Genomic DNA, 23,501 nt, shown 5'->3' on the forward strand with positions numbered 1-23,501 from the left:
AGAGAGAGAGAGAGAGAGAGAGAGAGAGAGAGAGAGAGAGATTTTAGGCCAGGCAACACTACATAATAAAAGTCATGTTGCTGTAGGGCAATCAATAATCTCCTGAATGGCCACATCCGGCCAGTGGGCCATACATTGTGCACCAAAAGAATCTTCACCTGCAAGGGCTTCCTGTTTCTAAGTCTACTCTGCAATTGTCCCTGGAGCATCCTGAAAGGGAGCCTCCTCCTTTGTGCGGAATAGCTAGGATTGCCCAGATTACACCTAAATCTTTCAGTTCCTATCAATCTACATTTATATCAAACCTTCCAAGTTCTCAGTCTACGTCCCATATTGCTAACAACCATCCACAGAGTGGATATATTCTTTCTGGACCTTAAGGGGCATGGTCAAGGAATTGGTCTTAACGAAAGAATTATCTATGCACTCCTTATAAAAGACCATTGTTCAATAGCATAAAAGGTGTAAGGAAAGCATAATTATCTATAATGGGGTATGAATGATTAACAGTAGCAGTGGCCATGTGCATGCATTCCCCCAAGGTTCATTAGAATAAAGGTGACACTTCTTTCCTGTGTCATACAATGATTCTGTTCATATACTGTAATGGTCATTAAGTCATGAATGTGTGAAATTCTTGAGATCTTCTAGATATTTTTGCAGTAAAGGTGGAGAGGTCAATTGGGATCTCAACCCAGTTTGGCTCATCTAGGGGTTTGCAGTGACCCGTCCAGAAGAGGTGGTTAGAACTTGCCCAGTTCCAGAGGTGTATCAGAACTTAGTTGGGGCCATAAGCAGGGTTTTAGGGGTGCTGTGTGCTTCACTCGCTACTCCCTTCCACCCCAAGGGCGCTTTTAAGGATCACTCCAAAACTCTTTACTAGGAGTCCCCATCTGTTTTCCTTGTTCCTTCTATTTCTCTATTTGTCAAACTAGGACACAGTTATCTGCTTTATGAACCGACAACCTCAGTCTGAAACCCCTGTATAGCATTTACATTGTCCCTGAGCGTAGGCTACATTTCTACCAGTGTAAGTGTGGGTCTTTGCAATTGGTTGCATGGACTATGGGCATATTTTTCACAATGGCAGAAAGGCACGTCCTACCCCGTTAAGACCTACCAGCACCCTCCTTTTATGAAACAAGGGAGGAACGAGAGGGGCCACACGGGTAGTAGCACAGACATTGAGTGCAGTCACGAGCTAAGAGACGCAGAAAAGAAAATTAGCATTAATATCTATTTTGCAAAAGTCTCCTTCTTCCCACTCCCCCAAAACCCTGATACTAGCAGTCCAAATATGCCTTACAGACAAGGAAAAAGGTGACTTGAAACTGTGTGGTGCCTGGCCTCCTATATATTCATGGTCCTGCAGTAACAGAATTTCTGTTAACAAAAGCATTCTTTGGCGCTGGATTCAAAAGTGATGGAAACTCTAAAGAGGCCAGACTAGGGATGAGCAAAAGACTTAAATCGCCAGAACCTTTGTGGTCCTTACACATGGTATTACTATGCTTTGATGGCACCATAACCTAGTTGTTGCAAAGATACTGCACTGCATCTGCCTCCGCTCTTTATTCTTGTGGCTCCAGAAGTGACGCTTCATCGTCCTCGAACAGAGATTATTGTCCTTCCTTGCTTTTCCTCTTGCATTTCCTGTGATACATAGGTAAGTGGTCTATAGAGTATGCCAGCAATACCAGAGGTATAGTTGAGTTTCCTAGCCCAGTGTCATTGTTCCACAAGTGTTCTTTGGTGTGTTGATTCACTGTGCTGGTGCAGCCAATGGTCTACTAGAGTGGATCATCATCCGTTGTCTCTTGTGGGGTTGGGAGGTGGGCAGGATCTCTGTGACAGTGATACTTTCTAACATACATTAGTTGTGCCTACATATACAGGAGAGCTCTTTAAAAGTGAAGTGCATTTACGGGAATTGTACACAAAATTGAAACAAATATTTTTGTCTGAAAGAAATCAACCAAGGAGCAGCCACCAGGATACACCTAGTTTAGCTCTATCAGTACCATTATACCACCCTATTGGACTATGCATTCAAGAAATAACAAATGATATTAGCAAATTACATTTTGGCCAAGGAACTTGTAATATTAAATTGGCAGCACATACATTTGCTTTGCTGCAAAGTTCGACAACAAAAATAGCAAGCGGTTGTATTTTTCAAACAGTTGATAAAGGGATTTTTATGTCAATGTTTTTTACTTTGTTCCAACCAGAATATTCGAGAACATTTTAAGACCGTCTAAAAAACGCACCACTATCAAATACACTGCACATTAGAATTGCCTGCATTTTTCACCTTCCATAAATCCTTCTGCGATAGGGAGTTAGTACAACTACAATGTCTTGAACATGCATCCTTATAAAATTGCAGTTTCAGAAGAAAAAAAACAGATCTAAGAGTGTGGTTAAATTACAGAGTATGAAAATAAAGTTTCTTCCGAGCATGAACAAGGGAAAGGAATGAGACCTGGAAAAACAATATTCAAATGTGTTCGAGAGAGTAAACCATTTAAAGGAAATTTCAACGAATTCACATCAGCAGCAAAAATCAAATACTTTTGTGCAGGACACTGCAAGTCATGGTTGTATTCAAAAGAAGACAACTGTGGCTGGGATTGCTTCACTGATGCAGGAAATAATGCAAATAATAGTTCAGATCACATTTCTATGATATAAATGTAAGGTTTAAGTTACTTACCTGTAACTCTAGTTCTCCGGCATTGGTCTGGCATGGATTCACATGCTCATGAATATTCCCCGTTGTCAGGCTGGGAATCCTCGGTAAAAAGAAAACCGTTTCACTTTAGATTTAAAACAATATTTTACTCTAAACCAATCACTGTCCTCTGTTAGCCAGCCGATTACAGTGCATGATGCAGCCGGAGAGCCACCTGGAGATGGAAGCCTTTGACAAGGCATTTCCGTGATTCATAGGTCCAACATTGACAAACAACTGAGAAGTCTTCCAAAAACTCCTTGTGCATACCACGTAAAACTTCCAAGGCACCGGCAACGTCCAGGGAATGCAACGCCCTTTCCACTGGCGACAAAGGATTTAGGAAGAAGACAACACCAAAGGCTTGTTCAGGTGGAACTCTGACAGCACTTTCGGCATGAAGGTGGGGTGTGTACGCAGTACCACCCTTGTGGCATGGCGTGGAAGGATAAATAGGTCTGTCTGCATGACAGGGCCTGCCTCTCCCTGGCCAAGATGATCGCCACGAGGAACATTGTCTTCCACAAGAGGAACCTCAGTGAACATGATGCATTGGCTCAAAATGTGACCCCATGAGCTTTGTCAATACCACATTCCGCTCCCAATCATGAGCAGGAGCCCTCATTGGAGGAAAGGTCCTGAAGAGGCCCTTGACGAACTCCTTGACAAGCCTATGAGACCACAGGGAAGGCCTGCCTGGTGTCCTGCTGTAACTGGATATGGCAGCTAAGTGCACATTGATAGGGGCGTGAGCCAGACCAGCTTTGGCCAAAGAGAGCAGATATGGCAGTAGCTTCTAGGCTGTGATAAGCAGGGGAGTGATCCTCTGTGCCTGGCACCATACAGAGAATCCTCTGCACACCTCCCATCCCTCCTCATCATGGTCTGGATGAATACAATATAGACATTTGTGAAGTTGATCTTCGACATACACATTCCTCAATCCACACTTCGCACAGAGTTTGAAGAGGCATCTTCTTTCTTCGGTCATGGCGAAAAGGCACGAAGTAGGCCCAAGCCCGGGATTCTTGGAACTCGCTGGAAATCTGTGATGTAGTTTTGATCTTTGCTGCCGGTAATCGATCTTAGGCCGAACGATGATACAAAAATCGGTCAAATTTCCAATTTTGTCAAAAACACTTGAAATATGAAAATATAGCTCAGAAAGCAAAAAGTACTGAAGAGTGTGGTATAAATCTGAAGGTGGCCACCAGGGGTACAGCTTTTGGAGAGGACTGTCATTGGATGGGGGCAGTATGACCCAGAGGATGGTGATTGGGTTAGAGGAGAAATACAGTTTTAAAGCTAAACTGAAATGGTTTTCCTTTTACCGAGGATTCCAAGCCTGATGACAGGGAACATATTCATGCGCATGTGAATCCATGTCAGATCCCATGCTGGAGAAGCATAGGCACATAACTCACCCTTATAGCACATATGAATGAAGCCTTGCTTGACGAAATAATGGTGGGTGTAAGGAATTACATTGTTCGTCACAGGGCCTAACATAGCATACACTAATTATCAAAAGAATGTCCCTTGCTCAAAGTTTCTTGGGTCACAATGCAATTAACATATTAAAACAATGTAAATGAAAGAAAATAAAAGACGTACCATGTGTAGCCTTCTGAAAATGAGACGAGAGGATCTGAGTAACTGAATTCCAAAATGCATATAGAATATCTGACTGGCCATCCTACAGGACAGAAAAAAGTACTGTGAATTCTAAAGGTAAAGAGGCAGTGTCTAGATCATTCCTGTACTGTATATATAAAAATGAACCATATGGAATTACACATACATAAAAAGTGTCCTTCATGGCGAACTTTCTGTAAGGGTAGTCAGAAATTTGAGGCGGACAACTTGGTGAAGGTTTCTCAACAAATGCCATTTTATTAAATTAGAAGGCTGGATATAAACACCTCACTATCCCTTAACTGACAAGGATTTCCCTGCCTAAAATAAACGTAAGGAAACAGGCTAACAAAGGCTATCTGTCCCTCACACCTGTACATACAATAAATACATGAGGGAAATGCATTGAAGTTAAACTAATCAATAATTGAGTTTGTATTCTAACACCAGTCTCTTTCATAACCTAGGTGAATTCCTCTTTCCCAGATTGTAAGCGGAATTCTGCTTCACAGCTCAAGAAAAATAAATAAGGAAATCTTGGTTTGCTACAAAGTTCCAAAACAGCTCTTAGCAACTTAAAATGGTATAATTGTATGTATACTCTGATGATTTAACAAAGAAAATAGACAACTCTTCCTTATACGATTTATCCTTGTTAGGTAAAGGATAACTTGGCAGTTCATCAATAGCAACACATTTGCCAATGGGTATAGTCTCCTGCCCGAACAGCATCTCACAACAAGTGCTCTTATGGTTAAGGTCAACTGACAAGAGGTTCAAAATAGCTTCACAGTATTTAAACAATTTCTACCTTCAAAACAATTCTTTAGGGAAAACAGGATTCACATTGACTCTTTAATACTCTTCTGTAAATAGTGTTCCACTTATTCTGAATCTCCTTTCCCAGAAGTGCAGCCTCATTGTCACTCTTGTTGCCCCACTTCACAGGTAACCAAACACTGACAAGAATAGGGTCTCAGTCTGCCTCTCTCTTGGCTTTGGCAATGTGAGTTTAGACCATTGTTTACCCTGTGTTGTATAAGTATAAGCAACAACTTTCACAACTTATGGACCTTTCATGAGCCCCCTTCTGCCATTGGCAAGATTGATTGTATTGTGTTTGCCTTGATTTTAGTTGCTTTTGGCTCCGGCAATACTTGCGGCGGGTATTAATTCTCAACAATCTTGCCTCATCGGGTTGCTGGGTTCTCAATGAACTCACATTTGAAAAGTTACAGTCATTTCATATTGTTATACAAGACTTTCGCTGCTGCTTAATAGTTTGGTATTCAAATCTGCTTTGTAAACCACTTTCACACACATACGAGTGCTGCGTTCACAGCTTTTCAATAGTTTGATATTCAAAATGACTTTTAGAGTTACTTTCACTCATACACGAGGGCTGCTCTCCTAGTGAATGTCTGCCTTGAACACGCGAGCAGGTATGGAGCACTCCGGGGTCACTACCAGCATGCAAACTGACCTGGTGAGACGTGAATCTCCTGTCCCTTCGCCGCTCACAGGACTTCTGCGGCTCCTCGCGACCCGGCAAACAGCTGCTTGTAGTCCGCCTTTGCCCACATTACCTACAACTGGAGCTCTTTTGCTCCTAAGGCCCTGTGATGCACACCAGCCACCAAAGACAGCCCAGAGGCCCTCGGGTGCACGCCAGCCATCTGAGACAGCCTCCAGGGAACAAAAGCTTCCCTCGCCTTTGCTCCCCGCTGCGCAGCCTTGCACTTCAAGGTTTGAGGGACACAGACCATCTCAGGATCGGCAGCTGATTTCTGCCTAACAGAGGTCCTGGCGTCTTCGGTCTCTTCCAGCTTCTGTCTGGACAGCCTGCACGAATCACGCTGCTTCTGCTGCTAACAGTTTTCTCTGCTTCTCGATGGTCTGCACCATAGTGGGGCCTCTCAAGCCTCTGTGGCTCCCTCAGATGTGGGTCATCTGAATTAATGATTCAACCACTCCTGTAACATTGTACTTTGTTATCCCTCTTCCTCGTCCCAGTACTTAGGGAATTATGGGACTTGAAGTCCCTAATGACAGTCAGTTTTTGAGTTTGATATTTACTTTTAAGCCCAAGTCTGATATATATTCTCAAATAGCGCAAGTCGAGTGGCTACCAAGAAGTGACCTTGCCCTTAGACCTGTGAAGCCTCAAGAGAAGAAATCTTAAAACCGCGAACAATAGCCAGCGTGTGTTGCAGACGATGTCAACAGTACCCGGGCGCCTCCTCCACTGACAGCCAAACCGGGGAGAGACGCATGGCCTAATGACAAAGCAGTTCATGACAGCCAGTGAGTCGAGGGGAGAGCCAATAAAGAAACCAAACTGTGTTGAACGAAAGCAGCAAGCAGCTACTAATTGAAATTTGAATAAACAAAGAACTGTTGCCATAAGAAAGGGGAAAGCCAGCATAGCAGAATCAAGCACCACGTGGGTCTTCACTCGAGGTGATTACCCTGTTGTTGAACTACAGTTACCAGAAGGTCTTGGGAGAAAGGCGAGAAGAGGGGTCAAAGCGGTCATACAGGGGTCTTGTAAAATCTTCTGTACCATCAAAAGTCTTTGACCTACAGTTGATTGGGAAACTAAGGGAAATGATTCCCGCTTGGTGAAATGAGCGCATGATCGGTAAACTGTTTTGTAAAGATTGGCAAGAGTGAACCCGGCAGAGGGATGCTAACGAAAAGGTGCCAAGCCTGACGTCCTTATGAACAGTGTGTTGACAGAAGTAAATTCTACCGAGGGATATCCACAGTAAACTGTTTTGTAAAAAGGTGGCCAGAGTGAACCCAGCAGAGGGAGGCCAATAAACAGGGGTGAATCCTGAAGAACTGTTTAAAAAGACATTTCGATTTATGCAAAGTATTGCAAAACAAGGAGAAGTGAAGTGTCCATCTTGTCATTTGGGGTCTGAGCCCGGCTGCCGAGGGAGATCCAGGGGTGCAAAGTCATCACCCAAAGTTCATAGAGAAAATAAATGTTTCATTGATTTGTCGAATACGACTGGTGAGGGGTCTACGGCCAGTAGACAGGGACCCAGGGGTGACGTCGTCACCCAAAGCCATAAGTGAAACAGAACTTTGTGTTTGTTTGTTGAGAACATCAGGTCTCAAAGGCAAGAGACATTTATTGAAAAGAGATTTAACCATCAAAGAACCAGATAGCTGAAGCTGAACTTTTGGCTCGTGCTGGGAAAGCTGAAGTGTGTGCTGTGCATGCATATTGATTAAATAAACACCCTTGAATCGTGATCACTTGTGTCTGTCTTTACTGTTGCCACCATTTGTTCCTTACAGTATACACATTTGGATAGCCTAAGGATTTAAAGTGAGGATAAAATGGTGATGGCATCTTTGGCTACGTTGCTGGCTTTGAGCTGTTTTGCTTCTGAAGTATTTTAGAAGAGAAGGAGCTGGATCAAGTGTGAGCATTCCCAGTCCCCAATGCAGAGACATCTTAAGAGATGTACATATAAAATGTAACTTGTAGGCTACCTAGTTAGGATGCTCTCCCTCAAAAGAGTCTAGCTAGCTTCAGTACAAGGACAGATTCTCCATCAACAGACACTGTTATATTGATATTAGAACTAATCCAGATCAGGAACTGTTTTTTCAAATGGGGGCTGGGGAAGTTCCTCGGTCTGCCTATTATTCAGTGCCTTTTCTTAGAAATAAATGCAGAGCACACACACCAGCAATATCTGGAATTGACAGGTGTAGACATGTTGGCTTCCAATCCCTGAATACTCATGCTTTACAAAGAGCCTTAGACTTGCTCCACCTATGCTGGGATATAATAAATAAATATATGCAGTGCTATTTAAACTTCTGCTGGACAATTTGAGCAGCAGAATTTACAGAATACTAATTCAGTTCACCTTCCGGCTAAAGAGGTAGGTGGCAAAGCATTACATCGCCAACAAATTAACAGCACTTTGAGCGGGGCCAGAGATCCATGTTTGAAATATTTTCATACATTTTTTTACCCTTTATAATAGTTCTAAGGCATTCTCTTTTCTGTATGCAGGATTTATGCTACAGGGGCTTCACTAAACGTTTCTGCCTGTTGTAATGAGGCAGCGTTATGCAGCCTTCATCTACTGGAGATCTTGTGGTACATGAGCCAGCCATAGGATTAGATGGACATTTTTACAGCTTTTAACATCCTTCACTGTGTTTTGGGTAATTGTAGTGTTCGTGTTTGCCATGGGTAACAAACAACCAGATGTGCCTCAGGCTTCACCTAATCATTTCTGCCTCTGAGTTGCCGATACTGGTGCTGATGCAGAGAGACTTATCGATCTCAAAACCCAAGTCGAAGAGCTGAGAGATCTTCGGAAAACTGCCCTACTCCTCCTACTGGACCCGTCAGCGGCATTTGACTTGGTGGATCATGATGTGCTCTGTACCCATTTGGAAACAGCGGCCCACTTCTCCACACATGCCATTGCGTTGATCAGGTCATTCCTAAGCGGCAGAACCATGAGGGTTTTCTCCATTTCCGCAGTGGCTGACCCAGTACCTATCACATGTGGCGTCCCCCAGGGATCCTGTGTCTCTCAGACTATGTATAACATCTTCACGAAGCCCCTGTTCGATGATCTGGACCTTCTGGCGTCACCTACACAAACTATGCAGATGACACTCAGATTCTCATCCCACTTTCAGGGGATTATGAACAGGATTTGGCCTTGGTGAACAGGATATAACTCATCATCGAGGCATGGATGGCCGGTCACGGTCTATGCCTGACTGATGACAAAACGGAATTCATCATACTGGGGAACACACAAAATATCAAAAGACTGAACGATGACTACTCATTTGTCATAGATGGCAACACCATTAAAGTAGCGAAAGAAGTAAAAACACTAGGCTTTTACCTCGACTATTGCCTCTCTCTAACAAAGCAGGTGAATGCGATGGCCTCTAGCACCGCTTACACCTGTAAGCTGATTAGAGCAGCTAAACCATATCTATCCACCGCCAGCTGCCTCACCCTATCAAGAGCCCTGGTATTATCCAAATTGGACTATTGCAATACACTATACATAGGGTCCAATAAACACACGCGGCAACAAATCCAAACCCTGCAGAACAATGCCCTTGGAGCCGCCCTAGGAATCCCAAGAAGAGAGCATATCTCAGATGTCAGAAGACAATCTAACTGGCTATCCACAGCTGACAAAATTAAACTCAAAACAGCATGATTGACTTTCAAAAGTATTAATGACCTAGCCCCCAAATACCTAACAGAAAGATTCAAAAGAAGAACTTCTAACAGACCTACCAGAGAAGCATACACCAACCAACTAGCTGTGCCCCCATTCAAGCTGAGCACAGCCAGAGGCACCAGCTTCCCTGTCAAAGCGGCCCAGCTATGGAACTCCCTCCCATCATCCTTAAGGTCTGACCAATCTTATCCACACTTCAGACTTAATTGCATCAAATGGCTCAAAGAAAATGACCTATAACTGACTACACTAGGACTACTCATGCCTGACCCACCTGTTAATCTGCAACGGAACACTTACTTCCTTGCTCATCACCCCCGCTTAATCCACCTTTGCTCCTCGACTTTCAATGTATACTGTGTATACACCCCTGTGTACAATCACATGTGTATGTAACCATGTATATGGTCATCATTTACTGTCAATGCGCCCTGTAACCTCCCTGAAATGTGTAACTGTAATATGTAAGCTTAAAGTATTCTTGAACACGCACCCGGATACCCTCGGGTCTGGCGCGTGCTATAAATAAATAAACAAACAAACTTAATAGACTTTTTAAGAAGAGAACTGCATCATTGGGATTCTCGTTCAATTATCAAGTTTCCTAATTCTAGCCCAGTACAATGAATGAGCCTTAACTCGATATACTCTTGACATCATGCCAATTGTATGTGCCCAACAATGCATAACAAAGATCTCACATATGGTTTGACCCAATGACCATTAACCTGTTTCCTAATTTCAATGCCTTCTTTAAGGTTCTTTGCCAACTTTATTACATATTTGGGGTTCCCATTTATTGCCCGAGGAAAGAGTTTTCTTTCACAGTGGGCCTAAAATAAGGATAACATATTTGTATTTGGTCAATATGATATATGTGTGATGTGTAAGCATCTGGTCCGTAGGGCCCTGACTAACGTTCTCAATTGCATGAGATGTAAGAACAGGTATGGTAGATGAAGGGTGAGTCTGCAGACTGAGCAGTGATGAAAATAACTTCACACATATGTTGCAGCTGAGTGAAGAAGAGTGCATCAGGTGGACAATGCCGCAAGGAAGCTGCTACCTTGGTGTAGAAGGGAAACCATCCCAATAATAGACAAAACCTCCATAGATGCATACTATGGTTGTAGTCATGAGCAGGTTGCTCAAAGAACCACAGGGGTTGTTGTTAAGGTTCAAAGGCACACTGAGTATACTAGCCTGCTTCTTTGTTGACACTGTATATTTGGAAGAATATGCTACTGAACGTTATAGACTGAACTTCTGTATCATGTGAATAGTCACTAGCTAATACCTAAATACCAGAAATGGTATCGCAGACAGAGAGGCATTCACAGATCTCTCACTCTTTGATGTTTATCTGTTTCAGGAGGTTAACGAGACCAAAGACATTTTTCTTGTCTCCTTTTTCAGGATTCAGACAAAGCCTCAACGACCTTGGCAGCAGGCTGGAGGAGACAGGCTCTACCTCCACCAGCTGGGATCAAACTTGAAGCTGATCTATTTTCTTGGAGGATGTGTGGAAAGCTTACTTACTTCCCTTGTTCATGACAGTATCATGGAATCATGCTGTTTCACTGTAGAGTCATGTTAAAAGTATTATGTCTTCCAGGCACTGTCCCCGGTACAGAGTCCCACTCGTACAGCTTCATTGCACAGTGTACGCCATTCAAGCCAACAACACGCTTATGTAAAGACATCTTACTTTAGTACTGCCTTCAATCTCTCCTATTGTTATCTCTGTGAGTAATTTATGCTTGCAATGATACTCTGTCCTTAAATAAAGACAAATGTTTTGTGGAGTGATTCTAGTACGTCAGTCCCATCCTTTTATATGAATGTTTTCTCTCGAAATGGCAATGTGCATTTTAAAATGTGAGAGGGTTCCATAAAAACAGACTTGTAGGCCTCTGATTGGGGGGGTACCATTTTATGAACAAGCAATGAAAGGCGGTAGGAACACTCTGAGGTCACACAGCCATTTCAGCACGAATTAGACCAGGGGTATCTTTCCCTTTTACAGGAGTAGGACATATTTTAAAGAAAGGTTGTCATCAGAAAGATGTGGGTTTACATTGAGAAATGGGGAATACATACATTATACTTACATAATCCAAAGTTCTAAATGAATCAATAATGTTGAGGTTTTCCTGTCTCTGAGTTTTGAAGTTTCCATTCATTGTTATGTGTTATGTTGTAAAGCTTTTATAATCTGCCAACCACCACCGTAGTTGTCATACAGGGCCGGAACCTTGTCAGAGAAAATGGCATATTGTGCCCCAGTAGGGGCAGCAAGGCCATAGTCTGGAGGAGGGAGAAATGAAAAACAGAGGGAAATGTGTGCGTTAGGGACAAGGCCAAGGGGCGGAGAAAAGCAGGAATAGATCTGAGAAATCGGAGGATACAAGGGAATGAGATAAAGGAAATATGATTGTATATGTATAGTGCCTGTTGTGAGGAACCTGAGGGCGTCCTCACTTTTTCCTGTGTCCTTCTCTCAGGTGGCCAGGGAAAGGCCATTGCTTTTGTATCCTGACCCTGGGGGTGGAGATGCAAGGGAGGATCACCTAGGTGGAGGGAATTAAGGGTGCGGGAAGAGGACGCCCTTAGGTGAGACATGTTATCCCCCATTGTCTTTTCAGAATGAACCCTCCATCTCCTCAAGCCTTTGCAAGCTACGGTCAGCCCTTTCCCTTTTCTTCCCTCCAAACTGTCCCCCAGAAACACCACCTCAATACTGGGATGAGGAAGAGACCAACTAGGAAGACACACCCTCATTTGATTGAGACAAATACATATCAGAGACAATGTTGAGTTATACATTCTTCTTTTATTAAAGCCGACATACCCAAACACCCCTCTGGTACTGATACAAAGAAGAGCGCTATGGAGGTATACGGGTGGAACAACCAGTCATGTCCACCTAATGGGTTTCGCAATCGTCAGGCAATTGGACTTAATGAACCACACCTGTGGTCATTTAACACTCCTAACGGATATAAAAGGGCTGGCCGCAGAAAGCAAGGAGGAACGGGCTGGAGAGAAGGGAGCTGGAGGCCCAGGAGCTGTGTTAAGCCGGAGAGGGAGACGCCAAGGCCGGCCGCAATAGGTTCTGGATATCCTGCTATGCTCCTTATCAGGTTCACGCAGCAGGAGCTGTGACACTTCCAAGAACCCCAAATGCCAAGGGAAACCAGGAGAGCGACAGGTGTTCACTGTGGCTACCGCAAAGGAAAGACAAAGCTTGGGGAAGACGGAAAGCAGAAGCAGGACCCTCAATGGATACATAGAATGGGGAAGATTAAGGTGAAAACTACTGCACAAGAGCCATATGTCAATAGCCTTTCCATGAAGGCACATTCATGAATGCTAGCTGCGAGATGTGGAGTTGATGAACGGGCATAATTTAACAACCGCAAGAACTCGACTCCACTTCCACAGGCCAAATGCCTGATGCTAGAGAGTATGCCACACGTAAATAATGCTATACTAACAGATAGCCAAGAGCAAAGACGTACAGTGGAGCCCAGAGAAAGTCATGAAACATGGTCAAGCATAAAAGAGGTTATGCAGGATTTGACATGGCTGGAAACTTTTTAGCTCCTGCTTCTTGTCCAGGAGAGCATGGTTATTTGACACCAACAGAAATAAAGAGCTACTTGTGGCTCCTGAGTCAAACTGGTGCCATAGAAACATACCTATATGGCATTAGATTTCTGTATCTGAGAATTCGTACTAAGAACCATTATAAACTTTTAAAAGACATTTAAAGCACAATGAATTGTGTACAATGGGAAAAAGTTCAACTTTGCATCTCACGTTAAAGTTAGTTTTGCAGTACGCTACTTCAACAAAACAATCCTTGTGTCCAGGGGTTGGCTCCCTTCCCCTGAATTGTTTCAGGAAAATTGATCAAAATGTTCCCTTTCAACAATAGTCTATTAAAGGCAATTAAAATGTCCCTAATACTTTCCTCAGGATGGCAAAACAAATGTCTCTTCCACAACCCTGGTTGGAATATAACAAAGAGAAAGCCTCTCCTGGTTTTTTAGGATGGCAAAACAGAATGTCTTTTCCACAACACTGGTTCGAATAGAGCAAGATAACGTATTTCCTAATTTTCAGGATTGTTAAACCAATGGCTTTTCTCCAATATTCTTTAAAATATGGCAAAAGGCAAATCTTTTCTAATTCTTTGGTTTAAACAACAACTTAATATGACAACGTTTCTCTTTAAGACAGCAGTTCAAAATGGGTTTCCTGGAATTACTCCCTGCCAGGAAACGTCTCAGCTGAATCTATTGATATCCTGGTTTACTCCCTTTTGGCTCATACAGATCCCATGGTGTACTCTCCTGCGAGGTATCTCTTCCCAAAAAGATTCACTACCCAATGCTTTTATCAGGTGTCGCCAACATTCACATTCCTCTTAGCACTTCTTCAATAATACAACTTTGTTGACTTCAGGTATCATTTATTCCAACTTCCTCCATACTGACATGTCATACATGAGGGTTTGTTCAAGCCCTGTCTGTCAACCTTTCTTTCAATATCACTCGGCTCTTGGCAATGCTTGTTCCAGGTTTCTCCAAACTGACATCTCATATCAGAAGAATTGTACCACTTTTGCCCTTGCTTTTCTATTCTACTTGGTCAGTATTAAAAAATGCGACCCAAATGTTCATTAATGTATTGACACTTCCAGGGGTCCCCTACTCTTTAAGGTTGACTCACTGGTTTAACGTGCAGCTGCTGCGAGGCGTTTTCATTGGGCAAGCTTCCCCTTCTTGGCAAAGTCACTTTTGGTTCCCGTTTAGGATTTGTATTATTTTACCAATGGAACCATTGCCGCTTTACAGAACCACGTCTCTTCTGGTCCTGATGCGCACAATTCACCTTCAGCGGCCCTGCGAGGGCACCCGCTGCGACTTCAGTGGAGTTACTCTTCTCGGGTCCTGAACATCTCCAGGCTTCCACCAGAAAATACTTCCTGCTTTCCCCATGGCTCTTTCCATGAGTCTGCCTCTGGGCTCGCTTCCTGCTCTGCAGCTTCTCTCCTCTGTCCGATCTGACAGCTGCATGTGATTTCCAAGTTTAAATGTCCTGCACAGCTGACTAGGATCTTGACAACTTGACTTATGTTGTACTTGGTGTCGCATTCCCTACACACTAACTCCGTGCTCCACTTCCTCGTCTCAGTACTTGAGGCTTTCTAGGACTTGCAGTCGAAGGAAGTTTCAAATGATTTTAATTTAGATTGTTGGACAGTTTTATTTGAATAACAATCACCATAAACATTAGATGTTGGATGTGTTCTAGACTTACCATGTACACGCGAAGAATGAACAGAGTTTTTTTTTGAGAAAAGTAGTTTTCAGATTTGTATAATTAAATGGTTCTGAATAATGACAACATGCCATCAAAACATCTGGAATTAAGGGATCTTACTTGCAAGAAAGAGAAGAATACTGTTTCTCTTCTGCTCGAGTCACCACTCTCCCCTCACAGCCATCTTCTCCTATGTGATCCACCTTCAGAATACCACCCCAGGGTCAGCATCGGGTTCCGCTAGTGGTTGCCTTCCCTCGGCCACATGACAGGAGACTTTAGGGTGGGGATCAGTGATGACTATGGAGGATTAATCACATTAGCACCGGCACGAGAACACAACCAAGAAGTTCAAAATACCCCCAATGGCACATCAGCAAAAGATGGAAGTCCTTGTACCACTCTAAATGGCAGAAAGATGAAGGACAGTGTTCCTTTTACAGGCACAACTGAAGAATGAAGACAATGGAGAAGGCTAATTGGAAGACCAACTAAAACTCAGGTGCACCAAAAAGCAAGGCTAGGAATGAAGAACCACCAAACACAGGATCAGACAAACCATCTAGGTGACATTCTGGGAGCCCAGAACAATAGATTGCTAAATCAAAGGGTTATCTAAAGGCAAATCAAAAGAAAGGCTTGAGGTTCATTGGGAAACAAAAAGAATTAGGGACAAAACATTAGAATGGAGCAAAGAAGTGGGTGGAAACACTGCAGTACCAATTGGCAGGACTTCTGGGGTTATGTAAACTAGCATTTCGCAACCTGCACATGCTTACGATCGCATACATATGATGGAAGGTATGGAGGGGGTAGAACAATCTGCGCTATGTGTGACCTTGAACCAACCACAGCAAATGATCACCCCAGAAACTACAATGAGTCAGCCCTCATTCCCTTCTGGTGCACGACAAACGTTCATAGAATGCAAACGTCTTGGAGAATGACTGTTCCTCAAATGGAAACCTAGACAATTATATGTAAAGCATATTGATAACAGAAAACAAGATTTATTTGGGTATAATGGTGCAAGCTAGAGGTTTTAGCCTGAGGAAATATGAACACAAAGTTTGGTAATGCAACTGCAGGTATTAACGGCATCATAATAAACAAGCTGCTTTGTTCTAAAGTATATGATCTTTGGGAAATAATGTTAGTGGCAGCCCGAAGAAAAAAATGTGCTTTCGACTTTCGGTGCCAACAAGTCCTTGAATAACCTGATGGATTTGGAAAATGCGATGCATGTTTGAGCAGTTCGTTTTAGGCAACAGCTAGTTTTCACTTCAAACTGCTTTCTTTGTTAAGCTGTCTGGACCCATATTTTAAATATGTACACCTCAAGAATCACAAAATAACACCTTTGCGTTTGGATCAGACCTTCAAATAGTCCTCATCCATATGAAAATATGTTTTTAAAATATGCACTGTGAATGAATCTTCTCATCGTTTAACAATTTGGATTCGTACAAATACATTTTTAGTTATGAAATGCTGGAGATTTCAAGGCGGAAATATAAATTCCATCTAACAAAAGAAAAGGGGAAGCTATGGAAAAGAAATTACCGGGACAGACATAAGAGCTCCCAAATGCAATAAGAGCTCGCATTGATGTCATAATAAGCTAACCCTCTCAAGGAGTTCAGTAAAAGAGGACCTTAAGAAAGCTACATTGCTGATATATTAAGCAGTTGGGTAGCTACTTATGTGGAAAGTACTATAGAGTATTTCCTCGGATTTGTAACGAGTTCTATAACTGTATTTCTATGTATAGTTCTTTTCAAGCAATTACTAATTACAATGATCAAATGCCAAAGAGAAGTTGATCAAAGCGCGTACACAATTCCATGCATAAAAAGGACAACATTTCCATTCCAAAGGAGTCATCCAAGAGTTGAGTTATTACTCATACATGTTTAAAGAGATTATATCTAGTGCAGACTCAAGAGTCTTACAGAATCTATAACCTAGCACATTAAAGTTACAGATCTTGCTCAATTAAAAGGAATATGCGGGAGTACTTGGCTATTATGTCATTAAAATTGATGAATCAAATTCTCGGTTAGATTTTTATGTGCATACTTTGAATACAAATTATGTAAAGCAGCCACTCTCTCAGCAAACAGACAAAATCACTCACTACATCTCGCTTAGTTTGCCAAGATAATTAATAAATGCATGCCATTTTTCCACCCAAAACTCAAGTTACTCCAATCGGCTTCAACTGGGAATAAGTGTGACATTTACTTCTGCCAATCACTGCCGTTACCATAATGTTCATATGGAATTCAATAGACATAGTAACAAAAAATGGAATGACAGAAAATCGTTTAGTGTCCCGTGAATTGTATATTCATGATTTGTTGCCAAATGAGCGAGTAACAGTTAACATTAATCGTGTTAGCCTAACGCTGCATTACATTCAGTCAAGTTCTGCAATGGGTTGGCAAACATCCAACATGTTTAAGATATGTTTCAAGGCCTTCGTTGGAGGGACAAATGCAGACTCTGGCGACATACCCTTCTTTCATTTTCACTATTGAAGGCACCATGTTATGTTTTGTTATATGGCATTTGTATAGTGCCCAATTCCATTGTTATGGTATCAAAGCGCTGTGGGGTCAATGCCCTTGGAGGACCGAAGTCTGAGGTGTGAGAATTGAAGGAGGATTTATAGAATGCATGCATGCATTTTAGCCAGTACAAAGTTAGGGCGGGATGGGCAAGTCCCTGATAGCGAGCCGGGGGGATCCAACTAGTGGATGGGCGCTGTGATAGACTGTCAGGAGAGTATATGAGACAAGGAGACTGGTTATTTTACAGCTGGATCGAAGTTTTGTCAGGACTCCGCTGCATTCTAATGGCAGAGGTGATGTGCAATATGAAGTCGAGTAGAGAATTGCTGCAGAAGCAAGCGGGTGACTGGCCGTGCCCCAGGTGGGATATGGCTATGTTCCATTGAAATGGAGTGCTAAGCGTGCCAGAGTCCCTGTAGGCTTCGAAATGCAAGCCTACAGCACTATCCCTGTGGGAAAAGATGCAGAGTCGTGGCACCAGACAACAGCAAGATTCAAAATGCAAGCCTACAACACTGTCCCTGTGGGAAAAGATGGATAGTAGCAGCACACACAAACAGCAAGTTTCAAAGTGCAAGTCTACAACAATATCCCTGTCGAAAAAGATGCAAGGTAGTGGCAGAAAATAAATACTAGTTATATTCAAAATGCAAGCCTACAACACTAACCCTCTGGAACAAAGATGCAAGTTAAGTGGCAGAAAACACTAGCGATGTGGTCATAGCAATCCCTATCCAGACTCCATGTCCCTTCACAAAGACCTGGCATAAAGGGACCACACATATCATCCCCAACATCAATGAGATAAGAGTGGGAAATGAGAAACGATTAATTAAGACTATCAATGAGCGTGCCATTCAGACACTTACAAAAACGTGCTCTCTGTTAGTCCTCATGGCATCCCAATTTGAAGACTGTATATGATCCACATGATGTGACATACATTCATAGAAAACACACAAAGATACCCCCAAATAGAAGCACTGGTGTTGAAACCCTTAAGCTTTCAGAGGCCTGGTGATCTCAAGTCGGCGTTGAGCAAGGAATACATTTATGGATTTAAAGAGAACCATTTGTGATGGGGAAAGACAAGCACAGGGTGGAGGAACTGCAGCAACCAATAGCATGTGTGGATAGAGGTAGGAGATACTCTGCACTTGCAGAAGAAAATCAGCAACAAAATAACTCCAAGAAAGGCAGACCCGGCACCTACTGCATTACCCTCACAAACGTAGGGGTCTATTGCTACACAACAGGCAGCAAGAGGAGTGCAGTATGGTAGAGAACACTGTGGTGGGCACAATGATCATAACTCAGGCATCCATGGCCCAGGGGATATCCTTGGTTTGAGTTTGATACCAAGTCTTCAGAGGTAGAATATTCAGTCCCCAACTGGTGTACCTCCTACTTCAGGGACAGACACCAATACAGCCCTGAAGGTTAACTTCAGATCAGACTGTCACTTGGACACCTGCAGAGTCCTACAGGGATTAATACTGAGCAACCTCCTCAACAAGTCTAGTATCTCACTTCACCAATGCATGGACAATAGTTATACCTCAAATTGAATTGTACTCGGGTTAATGCCTTGCTTCTGTCCAAGCTTGGACGACAAGCCCTTACCCTAAACGCAACAAAACAGAATTCGTCTTACTAGGCCATCCACTGGTGGCTGAATGAGATGCCCCTTGATGGCATCATCACCCCAACGCTTGATGGCGTTGGCCCCATGTGCCAAATCAATCGAGTTAATAGCAGGCAGAAATCTAAAAAAAACCTGCCTGGTATCAACCCGTACTCCGCCAAATGATAAAACCCTTCCACCCACTTGAGTACCACAGTCTAGGATCCTTCGGCTCACCGCTGCAAACCTCATAAGAGGAACTTAGAAATGTGATCACATCCTAAGAGAATTGCACTAACACCTATCCCTACCAGCATACTCTTCAAAGCTTTCTACATCCCATGTAAGGCATCTACTACCTGAGCACCAGCCTAGTTAGCCAAAAAACCTGCAGGTGAGACGTGCTCAAGGAGCCAGACCATTGTGAGGCACAAGACTAAAGTGAAATCCAAAGAGAAAACAGGCCGTCTCTAGCTATGCTGCATCCTACTAGAACAATATCCCAGTCGCAATCAGGATTGTCAGACAAATAGGTCAACCAGGAATTGGTATTGTCTTTGTCTAAGGAAAAAACAGATGCTCTTATAAGTAGCTTGAGCCTAGGCCCCATGCTTAAAAATACACACATTAGCTTGAAATCCTGACAGTATTCTTAGATGGTCATCTGTATAGTTGACAGGTTAACTTAAATAATAATAATTGTGTAGCTGAGGAGCCAAGTACCCCTACCAGAAGCTCCGCCCCCATGTTGCCTATATGTTGGGAACCGGAAATTGCGACATGCGCAGTACCAGTGAGGATGCCAATATCGCAAAGAATCCTTGAGACAAGGCATCCACTGAGAAAACCCTATATGCATTTGTGAAGAAATAATGGTCTTCTGGACCCGGAAGAAATGTGAAAAAGAATAAGAAAGAATATAGACATTCTATAGGATTTGAGGATGAGGTATCGAAGTAAAGTAACATTTCGGGATCGAAATGAAGACTCCACATGCAGAGGAACACTGAAGAAATGTAAAGTCATTTTACAATTGTACAGATGCTGTAACGCAAGCAGACAAAGTAATGCTGAGGCTGGCTAAGTAGTGAATAGATTTCGGCGATGCGCCAAGGTATATACATAGGAATGTATAGAATCAGTATGTTCCACAATGCACTTCAGCAACCCTTTCAGTGGAAAAGGCTTAAAGTGTGGCGCAGTTGAAAATAGCTGATGGCGAAGGAGAATTCAAGAAAGACTGGCTGACCCAGTATCAAGAGTCGGGCCGCTGTGAAGCTACATGAATGTGAGAAAGAAACAAACTCCTGTTGGAGGTGTAATGGAAAAACACTAAGTGCCAAGAGTTCATCTTTTAATAGTATTTTATGCAGCAAGGAGCTCGCAAACGTGGTCTCCAGTCACATGGTCAAGATGAAAATAGACTTTGGGTCGAGCTACACTGAAACCAGAAGATAAGACCATGCCACACTCCCTTTTATTCTCAGGCACAGTGAGGCTCTACAAGGCCGAGTTCAAAGCCTTAATTGAATGGCAGACCACAGGAGGGTTGATGGATGTTGGGCTAATTGGGTGGGGGGGCATGACCAGGCCAGCCCTCCCAGCACCTGGATTGACTTGCTAGCATGTGGAATATTCCAGAAGGGTACAAGCATGCCAACCAATTATAGAGGGCCACATATTAGGGAGCCCTATAGTTTGTGTAACCAATAGGGTGTTGTGTATTAGTATGACACGGAAGATGACTTTCACTTGGGATGGGCTTAGTTGTCCACCTGTTCATAGAGACCCAATCACAACTCCTGACAGTATGGAACGTATACCTAGATGTTCCCTTTAAGCCCATCACATCCCGAGTAGGTTCTCTTAGTTTGGCACGTGGGCTGACGTCAGTAGTGACGAATGTTTAGTATAAGAATGCTGTTTTTTCATGTGGTGCTTTGAGAGAAATCGAGCAAACGTCCATTGATGTCCGTTGTAACTCCCTGTTTTAGATAATTGTTAAAAAAACAGTACAGTGTTTTGCCAACTTCCAAAGTCAGTTTGATTATTGATATACAAGTAAGTTCTGCATCCCCATCCATCTCTAAGTATTGCTACCTCGTCTTAAAGGGCCCCAGGTCCCCGGGTTTAGTTGACTGGGTCGGACAAAACTGACTAATCAGTATCTACTTTCGTGAGTTAAGCCATAAGTCACCAAGTATAGCAGGACCCCAATATTAAGAACACTGCACAGTCAAATGGTTATTTAAAGCAAGCCATAATGGAACAGATGTCATTGTAACCCAAGTCACATCAAAGGCAGGAAATAGAAAATGAGTTAAGAAAAATGAAACCGAATCTTAACTTTTTGTGTTGGCTATAAGGTTTAAAGGGAATTTGAATATTTATAAAATGTAGAACCACCTAAAAAGCAATTTCTTGGCCTTACAACATCCTATTATGAAAGCAAACATATATGCCTTATTGTAACTTCATGCTGCACCCATTCATATGAAGATGACCGACATTAAGTGACACTTTGCAACTAAATAATAGAGTTATAATGCTGCAGTGGCACGTCCTAGATATGGGGTGAATTGGACACGCTTTACCTAGGTAGATGCATGAAAATGTGATTTTGTAAACAGAGATACACGGAAGCCATATTTTTAAAAATTGTGGAATTATTCTGCCTAAAATCAGTAATTTAGTGATGTCAGATGCTAAGGGGACAGCTAATTAGGAAATTAAATAAAAAATAAGAAATACATTCCTGTATCCCAGTATTTGTATGCGAAAGAGCCAGTAGGAAACAATTGGGTGCAAGATGTGTTGTTTTCCCTGGGGTAAAGAGACCAATGAAATACACTAACCAATCAGCTGTACTCGCCTACCATTTATGGGTGGAGTTTGCTGGGTATTTCAGCTTAAAACACATAGCAAGAAGGAAGGTCTTTGGGCAAACAGAGAAGCAAGAGAGCCAGACCGACAGTACAGAAAAATATTGGATTCAAATTACATGTAGCTGATGGGGAAATTTCTTTAAAAGAGCCTTATCTTGATTGGACTAAATGCAGAGGATTTTTCCAAAGCAGAACCATGTTATCTGAGACGTAGTTTGGGGCAGGTGCAAAGAGTGCAGGGAGAGCTTACCGCACAGAACTGCCGGAGGCCAGTTTGGGTCATTGCCTGGTCTGGGTATTTGAAAAAGAGAAACAAAGTGATACCTACGCCTCAGGAATATTTAGCTATGTTGTTACCAAGAATCAATTAAAATCAAGATAGATTTTAAAAGTGTTTTGGAAGCCCCATTTAAAATGTATTTCACTAAAAAAGGGAGCATAGCGCAATGTGTACGTGCCTTGTGATATATAATTAAAATTGAAAACGTAGGTAGTAGCATTATATTTTGACTTTTCCCCTGCAATTTGGTATCTCTTGGAGCTTTAGACAACTCAAATTGAACATGGCACAACAAGATCTATGACTGGTGTTGCCCGTAGTCAATAAAGTAAATGAAATCTATTTGTTAATGAACACGCTGAACTGGGTGTTGTCAGGGTGAAGCTGATTCCATGAAACTAGTGAGTGAGTTAGGTCCTACTGACCCAGTATTACTAAAGCAACAGCCTGCTCAACTCCTGTTGAAGATGCAACATGTGGCTAACCCGTACAACCCATTTAGAAGTTTTTTTTTCTTCGGTCCATGATGGGAGGAATCTTGATGCTGGACTTTTATTCTTGCGTCCAATAAACTGCACTTTTTTGCACAATTATTGCAGTTGAGAATGGCTGGCACTTTTTCGTTATTGATTTTTCATTTTATATATATATGTATATATATATATATATATATAAAACATGGCCTGCAGTAGTGGCCATGTAGTTATGGTTAAGTTGCTAAACCCAGAGGAAGAGCACCTTTTGGGTGGCTTATAACTTCGCTCCCCCTGGACGAATCCTCACCAAAGTGTGCAGACAAAGTGTATGGCCCACTCTGCATTACCCTGCAAGGTTTGGTGAGGTTTGGTCAAGGGGAGGCTAAGTTATAGAGAGGGGGGTCCCAAATTGTATTTTTTTCCCATAGACTGAATGGAGAAAAAACTTTGCTCATGCCTTCAGCCCAAACAGCTGGACGGATTTTCACCATATTTGTGGCAGCTTGGTCCGATAAGCGTGCTTTTCTAAATTTGGTGGAAATCCGTCCAGTAGTTTTTAGTTAAAATGACCAAAAAGCAGATCCCCAAAAATGTGTGATATATATGTCAACTCTGCGGACACACTTTCCTGTTCGCTCCGCGGACAGAACTCCGATTGGCTTAGATGGCAAGGTGGTGTCCACGGACATCGAACGTGCCCTCTGATTGGATGATGTA

General features: G+C 42.6%; 1 protein-coding gene across 1 annotated transcript in view; it reads right to left on the reverse strand.

The window, feature by feature from the left end:
- Positions 1-23,501, reverse strand: part of COG5 (component of oligomeric golgi complex 5) — a 2,640,594-nt gene that overhangs the window by 883,422 nt on the left and 1,733,671 nt on the right. Inside the window, exon 11 of the mRNA XM_069629143.1 lies at positions 4,349-4,430. Coding sequence (XP_069485244.1) covers positions 4,349-4,430 — 82 coding nt within the window. The remainder of the gene's footprint in view (positions 1-4,348; positions 4,431-23,501) is intronic.

This window comes from Ambystoma mexicanum, chromosome 12 (genome assembly GCF_040938575.1).
Source record: "Ambystoma mexicanum isolate Mex_15411 chromosome 12, UKY_AmexF1_1, whole genome shotgun sequence".
In the NCBI taxonomy this organism is placed as follows: domain Eukaryota; kingdom Metazoa; phylum Chordata; class Amphibia; order Caudata; family Ambystomatidae; genus Ambystoma; species Ambystoma mexicanum.